At 39.6% G+C, this 12,847-nt stretch overlaps 1 protein-coding gene across 1 annotated transcript in view; it reads left to right on the top strand.

Moving 5' to 3' along the window:
* The first annotated feature begins 422 nt into the window (after positions 1-422).
* FAM20C (FAM20C golgi associated secretory pathway kinase) overlaps positions 423-12,847 on the top strand; it is a 288,908-nt gene continuing 276,483 nt past the window's right edge. Inside the window, exons 1-2 of the mRNA XM_089682732.1 lie at positions 423-1,863; positions 8,366-8,553. Coding sequence (XP_089538858.1) covers positions 1,307-1,863; positions 8,366-8,553 — 745 coding nt within the window. The 5' untranslated portion in view covers positions 423-1,306. The remainder of the gene's footprint in view (positions 1,864-8,365; positions 8,554-12,847) is intronic.

Here is a 12,847-nt window from a genome sequence, read left to right as displayed (position 1 = left end):
ATAGTATTATTTTTAATTATATTAATATTATTATTATTATTATTATTATGTATTTAATAGTTACTCACGTAAAGTTTCTTGCAGTTCTACATATCAAAGAGGGGCAATGAGTCAAGAAATTCTGCAAAAGAAGAAAAAAAATTCTGCTTTCAGAAATGTGACAGTGGAACTTCACCATTGTTAGGAAAATGATTATTAGCAAGACTTCCACTGCAAACCTTTGAGAAACGAACGCCCTCTCCTTGCCCCAACTGGAGCTGCAGAAAAAAAAATCATCATGAAAAAAAAGGAAAAAAAAAAAAGATTTACTTTTGGTTTAGCTCTGTCCTGTTACTATCACTGTAGCGTTTATTTAGCCAATCTCCTAAGTGTGACGTGAAGTAGGCTGGCTCGATGGCTTGCTCATAATATTTAACACACCCACAGGAGGAAGGCAGGGGCTGCAGCATTGCTAGTTCAACCAGTCTACTGCTTTCAGCTGAAAGGGGACTTCACACTGCACCTGCCAAAGACCTTCCCTTCTCCCTTTCACCTCCATTCTGTCCTTTTCTTTCTCTCTCCCTCCTGTACTTTCAAGCTGACATGAACCAAGGAATCAAATGATTGCCAGGCAGCCAACACAAGCTCAGCCTTCTATTCCGCTCTGTTCTTTGTGCAATAATTCTAGCTTGTGTTGCAGAAATGTCCACGAGCAGCCTGCTTGGATGCAGGATCAAACAGACCTGACTGGTGACAGCAGCCCATTGGATCTTTCTTAGGAACTGGTGCTTGACGAGATCTGGACCAGAACTTCATTTTGAAAAGCAAATGCTTTCAGGGAATCTGCAGAATTGGATAGTCTTTCCGCTGCTGCTGCTGTATCAAGGGGTCAGCTCACTAAGGATGCCAAGCAGAGCGACATATGATTCAGCCAAGCATTCCGGATTGTTTAATTCATCTCATAAACCCGTGCATTAATTTCCTATTCCAGCTACGTACATTCCTGTGACTCCTGCTAGCCAGATCCATCCATCCATCCAGTTTAACCCCCCCCCCCCTCCCCTTTCCCATGGCAATAAGACTTCAGAAAAACTCCTGACTCTCAATGTCTATTTTTGTTTTATGCTTTATGTGTTAAAAACATCCCTTTCCCGAAAAAAAAAAAAAGATTTATTTATAAATAGAGTATTAAGTCTAGATTAGGAGAGGTCACTTTTTTCAATCGGGGAATTTTCTACAATAAGCTTTTTCTGTGAAAGAGCATTTTATAAGTTTATTGTCAAATTTTATTTAAAAAATAGTGTGTGTCAAAAGATATTTAGGAAAAATGAAGTTGATTTTAGTGCGCAAGTTCAGGGTGTTAATCTTGATGGTGTTTCTGATCGCTTGCACAATGCATATTATGATAGATTTATTACCAAAGCTGGAGAAGAGAGGTACGAGAAGTGATGGAGATGCAGGGTGTTCCTGTACGCACAATCTCAACGAGGACTCGCAGGGATGGGGGAAACAGAGACCCAAAAATACAGCTGAATCAGGTTGGCCTAATAAGCACACGCTGAGGATCTTACAAGATTTCAGCAGTGACCCCAGCTCCAATCTCACTTCTCACTCGCTGGAGAAAATCACTGGAATAATGGACAAGAACGAGTCCTTTAAAAAACTGGAGAACCGTGACATGGTCAAAGACTTGAACCTCAAGCAGCTGATCCAAGATGGGAATATAAACAAACCCCAGCCTGGCGCTGGCTACTCAAGGTTGGCTGCTCTGTTTCAGCACCCTCTGTACAAAATTGCTGTTCCTGAGCTCACTGAAGATGATGTCTTGTTTAACGTGAATAGTGACATCAGATTTAACCCCAAAGCTGCCGAAAACCAAGACTGGTAAGTTGGTCCATTTCAACAACTGACATGGAAATAGTGTGTGCTGTACTTGTATATCCTAGATAGACATACTGGGGGGATTTACTAAAACTCGAGCATTTAAAATCTGGTGTAGCTGTGCATGGTAGCCAATCAGCTTCTAACTTCCAATTGTTCAATTAAGCTTTGACAATAAAACCTGAAAGCTGATTGGTTTCTGTGCAGATTTGCACCACATTTTGCACTCTCCAGTTTTAGTAAATAACACCCATTGGGTCTGATTTACTAAAACTAGTGCACTCAGAATCTGGTGCAGCTGTGCATGGTAGCCAATCAGCTTCTAACTTCCAATTGTTCAATTAAGCTTTGGCAATAAAACCTGAAAGCTGATTGGTTTGTGTGCAGAGTTGCACCAAATCTTGCACTCTCCAGTTTTAGTAAATAACACTCATTGGGTCTGATTTACTAAAACTAGTGCACTCAAAATCTGGTGCAGCTGTGCATGGTAGCCAATCAGCTTCTGACTTCCAATTATTCAATTAAGCTTTGACAATAAAACCTGGAAGCTGATTGGTTTCTGTGCAGATTTGCACCACATTTTGCACTCTCCAGTTTTAGTAAATAACACCCATTGGGTCTGATTTACTAAAACTAGTGCACTCAGAATCTGGTCCAGCTGTGCATGTTATCCAATCGGCTTCTAACTTCAGCTTGTCCAATTAAACTTTGATAATAAAACCTGGAAGCTGATTGGTTTCTGTGCAGAGCTACATCAGATTTTGCACTCTCCGGTTTAATGAATAACCCCATTGCGTGGACAATGTGACTTAATGAAGTTGCTTGTGAACTATAAGTATAGATAGGGTGTAATATATAAATCTGAATGGTTGTTTTAGAGTGCAAAGTGCAATGATGTTAAGTTTGCATTGCAGGTAATCATACTAGCTAAGGTACCACAAATACACAAGGGCTTGAGATCATTGTCTTTTGGGTGATCAGATCCCTTTTGTCAGCTAATTTGAACATCAGCTGTTAAGTGAACGCCGACTCTGCACTTAGGCAATAAACAGCAGGGCTGCCTTATTATACCTATGGATTATAAGCAGAGAACAGCAGGAAACTGGTCAAAAATTTCCATCGCACACAACTGATATTTTGAAATAAACCGCAGTCATTTTACTCCATATGCTGTCAGATTGTTTAGATGCTTGTGCTCTATTCATCTTTGTCATGTGGCAGTAAGACAAATGGCTGCCTTTCTGATTGGTTGCTCCTGGTTACTGCATATCATTGCTCATTGCAATTCTATTTTTAATAAAGAATCTGACTCCCCCATTCATTTTTAACAAAGGCTATACTATAATGTCATCATATAATGAAAACTCTGTATTTTAGAAATAAATCTGGCCAGGTCAAATCTGGCCACGTGAAGAAGGTAGCCAAACTGTTATTTTTTCCCCCTTATTTCTTAATAAATGCCAAACCGATGCAAGATCTGTTAGTGTATTGTGTTAGAATGTCTTGACGTGACATATAGACCATTTGCATTCTGGGAATGTGTCTGTTTCTTCATTCAGAAAAGGTAAGTAGGTCAATCTCTGGGGGTTCTTGATGGTTCAGCTCTCGCAGCGAGGATTTTCCATGAGTAAGGCTAAACAATGCTTGCTACAACCAGGTTTTTATGTAAACCGAGCAAATACATGCAATTGTGCAAGGAGAACATCAACTTTAACCTCTTTGTCCTCTTGGTGAGGACCAGGTACATGAGCGCCTAGCCAGACCTAATACTACCCTGGTTTTTAGCCACAGAGATTTTAATATTTAACCAAAGTACACAATCATGTGTTTTCTTTCATTTTCAAACCTTGATCTTCGTCTGCTAGCAAAATAAGGGTTAAGACGACCTTTTCTTTCTTTTTGGCAAAAAGGAACCAATTACAGAAACAAAGCAAGCAATAATAAAACCATCAGGTTTAGCTGACTGTAGAACAACAGCTCCCTCTTTCAAGCTCAGTGACATTGTATTGTCTGAAACGGCCGCATTATAGTTTTCTATAGAGCAATGAGATAATTGCGGGATTCAGGTCTTAATTAAAGCAGTGAGCAGACCGAGCCTATGAAATAAACCATTTAGACCATGACAGGGTGCAAGTGCTGCCCTGTGTACTGGAGCAGATCACTGCTGACAATAGCCTTTGATGTCACAACAACAGGCTGTTACCTTATCTGATAAATCAGCTTAGGCTGGCAGTATTCCATATTCATGTATAATTTCAGCATCTATACAAAATATCTGCCTGCCAGTAGGGTTTTTTTTACCTAGTGCCCTAATGGCTTTTAGATTATAGATGCACGATAATTGAAAATAACATTTGAACTGATAGGTCTTAATTGCTTTTACCTGCCATGCCCTAGAGGTTAATTCAATCACTCAATGTTTCAAGATTTGAATTAGATGGTAGTCAAAGGCGGATACATAGCATTTTGTTTCTCATCCTAGGCTGTGTGTAGTACGCCCCAGGCCTCTGTAGCACTGATAATGAGGAAGACCTATTTATAGGTAGATTGCCAGGTGGTGTGTTAATTTTTAATTAAAACCTTTACTGCTGTTTCCTATGATCGGTAATCCAGCAAACTTTTATGTGTTTTGCATGCTTTGGTGAGGGTCATATTATAAAAATGGTCTCCACATGTCAAAAAATTATATACACAGTTAGGGAAAGAAAGAAGAGTAATTAATAAAGTTACCAGCTGTGTGCCTGGAACTGTCATTCTAGCTATCATTTTAATAGTATCTATATATGTGGTGCATTTCCACTCAGAAGTATCAGAAGTAACATTTTAGTTATAGATGGACCTGGTTTGCTGTGTCAGCCCCGGACTTGTTATGTCTTGGACATTTCAAGTCCATCTCCTTGCCATAATTCCCCAACCCTGTTCCTATCCACCTGGGAGCTATGGATGTTCTCACCCACGTTCATATGTTCCAGCACCTCCATTTGCATTATCCACAATATAAAATAAATGACCAATCCAACAGTTATAGAGAACCCCCCCCCCTTACAAAAGCCACAGCTGGTGTGCAGATTTAGGGACTCAAGAACAAATATCTCACCAACTGAGTCCCAAAGAGATATAAGAAATTCTCAGGTGGTTTAACTCTATTTCAGCATCTACCAAAAACTGAAAAAACCTGACTTGTATGGTTCTCAAACTGTTTTTGTACTTCTAACAAAACTCTTGCTATACCTAAAAGAGAATGTGAGTTCATTGCAGTCTTAGAGGCAAGTCCTATATTCTTCAATATTCTGAATTTAGTGACCTACAGTATAAATTGACTCCATTAAAGACCTCATAGATCTTTTCTTGGAGAACCTGCAATGTATTTCTGCATAAAAGACATTGCCAGAGTTAATTCACTTAGTAGTATTAAAATATTCAACCCATAGATTTATTGCAAGATTTGCCTGAGCACTTAGTGGAAGAGGAGAAATAACTGATACTAGCAATTATATTCCAAACCTGCAAAAGACAATTGACAGTTGTTACTATGGGTGGCATGCCTTTCTTTCCATTATTCAGCACCTGTGTTTTGAAAGAGTTCCTACATACAATTGTATGTAGTTTAAGCCCTCACCTTCATCCATAACTAATTTCATTTCACACAGAAACAATGCCAGCTCAAGTTTTCTTGCCGGAACTTTGTTGATGGTCAGCTGATTTTCTTGGTCTAGATACAACTCAAAAAACAGTGGTTGTAGTGATAGTTGTTGAGGAAGGAGCAGAGGTAAAGCAGAGGTAGGAACTCTGTTTTAGCTCAGTTTTTCCGTAGCGGGGCGGACTGACAACTCATGGGGCCCCTGGGCAATAGGGGATCATGGGGCCCCTGTGTCCTTGCCCAAACTCAAAAAAGCCTATGAAAAAGGTACCAGGGGCATCTCATGGGGCCCCCTACTGACCCCGGGCCCTTGGGCAGTGCCCGAGTTTCCAAATAGTCGGCCCCTGGTCCGTAGACTCTAAAGCAGTCTTCCTCAGCTAGGGTTCCTCCAGAGGTTACTAAGGTTCCTTGAGATGTGAACAGTGGTGGATCTTGAACTCCGACCAGCACTGACCATCAGTGTTTAGGGGGCAGTTTTCAATGGCATCAAATGTAATGGGTTACTTCTACACTAATCAGCAATGTAAGAGGGCCCATTTCAATGGACTAACATAGGAGGGCACATCTCTACTGGCCTCTAGCATAGTGTTTTCACTGTCTTTTTCTTTTCTGACAATTACTATTAATTTTTTTTCATGAGAGCAAGGGGGTGTCAGAAAACGATTTGGTCTGAGTGCCAGGTTGTTAAGGTACAGAACATTCATTATTATTTTGTTTGTTCCTATATCTACATTTTACTAATCACATCACAGTAATATACCATAAACAATAGAAGTTTTTGCAGGGGTTCCCTAGCAGCTGAAAATTATTTCAAGGGTTCCCTCAGGGTAGAAATGTTGAGAAAGACTGCACTAGAGGGTGGTCAGGTGTCTAGACACTATCCAAATCAACTCAGTCAGACACAGGCATCTTGCCCATCATCATGTTCCTAAATATAAAGAGTAGTCTCAAGCAACCATATGGAGAAAGTTGGAGGGGGCACACTGAAGCCATCTGATGCTGGCCTATCAGGGAGAAGCCAATAGGAATCAGACAAGGTTTTATGCTAGTAGCTCATTCAAATTAGATTGTCACCAAATCTGATTATAAACAAAATGCCATCTGATTTCTATTGGCACCATTAATAGGTAGTTCCACATCATATTGGTGGCAGTTAATGAGAAACCACATCAGTCATCAGTAGCAATTAACAAAAAATGTATAAAATTATTGTACCAGTATGTACCTCAAATGATAGGGTTCAGCAGGAAAATAAAGAAACATCAGAAAGAACTGATGTTGAATGGTGGTAGTGACTGTTCCCCAAATTAAATACTCTTAGTGAGAGATGAGAGACATTATGCATCTGGTGTAATGCAGGTACTTTCTTAAAGGGTTTGTCTCCTTAAACCTAACGTTAAAGCGCCACTCAGTACAGTTCTCTGCAATAATGACTTGCACTTTGCCCAAAGGCTATGGTAAGTGATGCGGGAAACCTGTATGTTTATTGTTGAGATTAGCTTCTTAGGTGGCTGCATCAGTGTACAACCTGATATTAGAGTCAGTTGCTGAAAGATTACATTATTTATTTATTGCACTTGTTTATAAAGTGCTGACAAGATATGCAGAACTTTACTCTGCAAATAGAAAGATTCACATCAGTCCATGTCCTTTGAAGGAGTTCACAATCTAATGTCTCTACTTCAGCCTCATAGAGACACTGGGCCAACTTGGACAGAGTCTACTTAACCTACCAACATGTTACTGGCTTATAAAGGACTCAAACAAATTCAAGAAAACATTAAATAAAACTTACTTTGAAATTGTTCTTGGTTGGTTTTACAGCTATGAGTCTTGTTCTGCAAGGATATCTAATGTTCACTTCTATATACACTCACCAGCCACCTTATTAGGTACACCTTGCTGTTATCGGGTTGGACCCCCTTTTACCTTCAGAACTGCTTGAATTATTCATGCAATAGATTCAATAATGTATTGGAAATATTGCTCAGAGATTTTGGTCCATATTGACATGAGGTCCTGTTGCCTTTCTATCATCTCGAACCAGTCTGCCCATTCTCCTCTGACCTCTGACATCAACAAGGCATTTTCATTCACACAATGTCCGCTCACTGGATTTTTTTTTTCGGACCATTCTCTGTAAACCCTAGAGATGGTTGTGTGTGAAAATCCCAGTAGATCAGCAGTTTTTTAAATACTGAGACCAGCCTGGCTGGCACAAACAACCATGCCACGGTCAAAGTCACTTAAATCCCCTTTCTTCCACAATTTGATGTTCAGTTTGGACTTCAGCAAGTCATCTTCACCATGTCTAGATGCCTAAATGCATTGAGTTGCTGCCATATGATTGTCTGATTAGCAATTTGTGTTACCAAGCAATTGAACGGGTGTACCTAATAAAGTGGCCAGTGAGTGTATCTTCCAACCGTTATTCATAAGTAGTTGATAGTGACAGTACATGAAAACATCTGAGCAGTGCAATCTGATAACAATAGTGTATGTACCATGTCTGCAAATAAATATTTATCTTAAACCCTGTTAGTTATTTGAAGTCATTACTGGTTTGCTTATGTGTAATGCTTTATTAAATTGGATGTTGGCTAATTCTGTTCTTTCCTTGCTAGTCGGCAGTAATATCTGCAGGCAGGCACACTTCTAGAAAGCGCTTTTCGTGGTGTATGACCCAGCTAGATAATACCTAGGACTCCTTCTAAATGGCCAGTTTGTAACACATTGCACACTATGGCTCATTGTTCTCCTTGTCATCAGTATTAAATCACAAGCCTGCAGGCTGCAGGCTATGAACGCCTTCAAGGGCTTCTTATGAATTCACATCTTAAACATTGTCCTTCTCTTTCACAACAGGCAAAATGTAGCAAATGAAGGTAGCGATGAGGAGGAATTCTTGCCTACTGGAGAAGCTCATGTAGATTCCTATCCCAACTGGTTAAAGTTTCACATTGGAATCAATCGGTACGAGTTATATTCCCGACAGAATCCAGCCGTTGGAGCTTTACTGCAAGACCTCGGCAGCCAGAAGATCACAAGCGTTGGTAAGTTCTTTGTCCTGTTGCTAATTATGTATTAACACGTTTTCCCACATGACGATCTGGAATTCTTTTTTCTGATTTAACGACTTCAGCCCTGTATACTCCCTATGTATCCCTTATCAACCAGAGCAATTTTTTAAGGGCCTGTTTGTTTGGTGATAAGTTTGTCATACATACTATAAATTGTTTTTTTTTTTTTAACTAGACTCTCTTTTGGCAATACTGTTTTGTTTATGTTCTACGGAAAATATAGACAGAAAATGTGAAAATAAATAAATAAAATAATCAGAAAAAAATAGCTAAGGGGAGAAGGGAGGGAAGACGTTAAGCAGGACTGATTAGGGTTAACTAATGGTTAAAGCGGTATTAATAAAAAGCTTATAATAAATAATAATAAAGCTTACCTGTAGGTTCTACTCCTGCAACCAGGGATGTCACAGGCGCATGCACACTGCGCTCTGATGGGACAGCATGCCGTCCCCTTGGAGCACTGTGCCGCGGCCGTGGCTCCTTTGTGCATGCGTGGGAGTGACATCACGGTGGCTCGCCCATTCAAACAGCTGGAGCCTGCAAAGAAGACCGGGTGAAGATGAAACGCTTGTCAGCAATTACAACAGTCGCTGGAGGACTTTGTTTTAAGGTATCTCATAATGTGCTAGTATGCTATGCAGACCTTGCAGGGGGAAATGTTTTTCTGTTTCGTTTTGAAGCTTTACTACCGCTTTAATAAGAAGTCAAATAGGAATACTTAAAAAAAAAACTTCCGAGGTTTCTTTAAGTGATGTCATATGCAGTTGAAATGTCACAGCTTTGATCTTTATGTAAATAAAATAGTACATACAATAAAACAATACATTGTTGTATTGTAATTATTCAATGACACTTGCAAACTATTTGCAAGTGTCATTTTATATAAGAGCAGCTGTATTTTGACAGCCGTTCCTGCTGTGTAATACAACGCAACTGCTGGCTGTCATTTTGACAGTTGGTAATTGCTGGAAATAACGGGGTGAGGGAAGTGGATCTGGGGGAGAGTAGTAACTTTGTTGAAGTTTTTTGGGATGCATCTCTTACATTCAAAACTTGCAAGTGGTTTTATGTGGTATTATGTATTCATTTAAAAAGTTGTTAAATATGTTTCATATTGAACAACACAAGTATCTCATTCTGTTTTGATCTCAACCTCCTGCCATCCTCTACACAGCAGTGCTCAAACTGAAGGAAATGAGGGGCAGAACTAATCAATCAGGCTTTGATGCAGTGCAAATGTACTGGCAGTAAACAAGCTGACAGGAGGAGAAAACTAAGTGAGTAAAATGATGCTGCTGCTCCATTATTGTCCAGACAGGAGCATAGGAGTGTGACTGGTATGAGCTATGGCAAGAATGTCTGGTGCTGCCAGAGAACATTTTTTATAGAGGGGACGACCTATGAGTGTGGTTGTTCATTTATTATCCAATCACAAGCTAGGGTGGGATCAGGTCCAGGCTGCATTGGGCTCTGCCAGTATCTTGGCAGGGATGCCAGGCAGACAATAAGTTATGGTTCCCTTGTCAGGTATAACAGTTCACATATGTGTAGAAAAGTGGTGTGTTTATGATCCCCTGTGGTTCAGCCATAGGGCCCAGTCATAACAGAGGACATGCTTTATGCTCTGTATTAGACACCTTTCACATGGCTGGTTTGTTGAGTATTTCTTTGGATTCTTGCTGCCAAAATGACTGGGTTATGCGAGCTGCAGTGGCCGCTGCTGATCGCATGTAGCCACACACAAAGCGGTTAGCTGCGGTTTGGAACAGATGTCTGAGGAAAGACGCAGTGAGCTGTTGCTGATCACATAACCGGATCGTTCCAGCAGCAAAAATCCACAGATTCTTGCTGCAGGCATCCGGCGGCTGCAACAAACTGGCCGGGCGAAGGAGGCCTAACACACTAGTGCTGGTGTGCATTATGTAGAGATGGCTACAATGTATCACACATACATATGTATATATATATATATATATATATATGTGTGTGTGTGTATATATATATATATATATATATATATATATATATACAGTTGTGTTCAAAATAATAGCAGTGTGTTGAAAAAAGTGACTAAAGCTCAAAATCCTTCTAATAGCTTTTATTTCCATACACACAAATGCATTGGGAACACGACACATTCTATTCCAAATCAAATCATGAAAAATATATCAAATTTGTGTTGTTCCTCTAAAACAAATTTAAGAAAAGTGAATATTAGACTGTTCAAAAAAATAGCAGTGTTTGTATTCTTCTTTACAAACTCAAACATTCACTATAAAAACTGAAAAATGTTTGAAGATTTTGCTTTCCTTTGAATCAATTAATATTTAGTTGTATAAGCACTGTTTCTGAGAACTGCTGTACATCTGTGTTGCATGGAGTCAGCCAACTTCTGGCACCTGTGAACAGGTATTCCAGCCCAAGATGATTAGACTACATTCCCCAGTTCTTCTCTATTTTTTGGTTTTGCCTCAGAAACTGCATTTTTGATGTCACCCCACAAGTTTTCTATTGGATTAATATCCGGGGATTGGGCTGGCCACTCCATAACATCAATCTTGTTGGTCTGGAACCAAGATGTTGCACGTTTACTGGTGTGTTTGGGGTCGTTGTCTTGTTGGAACACCCATTTCAAGGGCATTTCCACTTCAGCATAAGGCAGCATGACCTCTTCCAGTATTCTGATGTATTCAAACTGATCCATGATCCCTGGTATGCGATAAATAGGCCCAACACCGTAGTATGAGAAACATTCCCATATCAGGATGCTTGCACCACCATGCTTCAGTGTCTTCACAGTGTACTGTGGCTTGAATTCAGTGTTTGGGGGTCGTCTGACAAACTGTCTCCGGCCACTAGACCCAAAAAGAACAATCTTACTTTCATCAGTCCACAAAATGTTGCGCCATTTCTCTTTAGGCCAGTCAATGTGCTCTTTGGCAAATTGTAACCTCTTTAGCACATATCTTTTTTTCAACAGTGGGACTTTGTGGGGGCTTCTTGCAGATAGCTTGGCTTCACATAGGCGTCTTCTAATTGTAACAGTACTCACAGGTAACTTTAGGCCTTCTTTGATCTTCCTGGAGCTGATTGTTGGCTGAGTCCTTGCCATTTTGGCTATTCTTCTATCCATTCGAATGGTAGTTTTTCACTTTCTTCCACGTCTTTCAGATTTTGGTTGCCATTTTAAAGCATTTGCAATCATTTTAGCTGAGGAGCCTATCATTTTCTGTACTTCTTTATATGTTTCCCCCTCTCCAATCAACTTTTTAATCAAGGTACGCTGTTCTTCTGAACAATGTCTGGAACGACCCATTTTCCTCCAAATTTCACAGAGAAATGCACTGTAACCAGCATGTACAACATTTGCTGCCTTCCTTCCTTAAATAAGGGCAATAATTGCCACCTGTTTTTCAAAGAATGAATGACCTCACTAATAAAACTCCACACTGCTATTATTTTGAACATGCCCTTTTCAATTAGTGATTCAATTACACAGAATCAGTGGCATGTATGTCATGACTGTTGGGTCTCCGGATTTCTATTACTCTACTACACCTGCTAGTAAATTATTTGCCATGTAGAAATATCAATTCTACCAAAAACAGTGATTGATCAGGTTAGTGATGTCTGACTGCTATTATTTTGAACACAACTGTATATATACATATATATATATATATATATATATATATATATATATATATATATAATTTATTTTTATTTTTTTTTATTGAAATGAAACAACTTATTCCATTCTATGCACTGTAGCATGTTACAAGGTACTGTAGTGTGTTACATGCTGCACCACGTAAAGATGCAACCCGTCCTGTTTTTTTAAATGCACACTGATGCAGAATCTTGGTGTGAGCTAAAATCATAGGACATAAGACACATTGCCTCATCTATGCTTTGGAGTGCAGCACTGCCCTACACTTATGGTGTGAATGAGCTCCTACTGCCCTTTGTTTTTTGCTCCCAATGTTTGGTAGAAATGCATTGCTCTACTACATAGCCAAATGACTTATCTTTACTATTCACACCAAGCTGGTGGCAGTAACAAGATCTGCCCGGCCTAGTCTGTAGGTCTGTGCAGGCAATAGATATAATGCTGTAGCAGTATGGGTAGATGCATGCTGTAATGTCTTTATGCGTTTTGCACAATTTCCTTACAATGATAACAGATAAACAGATAAAGAAAAGAAAGAAAGAAACCCACAGTGTATTTTCAGTAAGCACATAGTTTGAGTATTTGTAATGTTTTTTG

The sequence above is a fragment of the Staurois parvus genome, unplaced genomic scaffold, assembly GCF_062004578.1.
Source record: "Staurois parvus isolate SC_StPar_1 unplaced genomic scaffold, SC_StPar_1.0 ptg000297l, whole genome shotgun sequence".
Classification (NCBI taxonomy): Eukaryota; Metazoa; Chordata; class Amphibia; order Anura; family Ranidae; genus Staurois; species Staurois parvus.
This window is presented reverse-complemented; position numbering and strand designations above follow the sequence as displayed.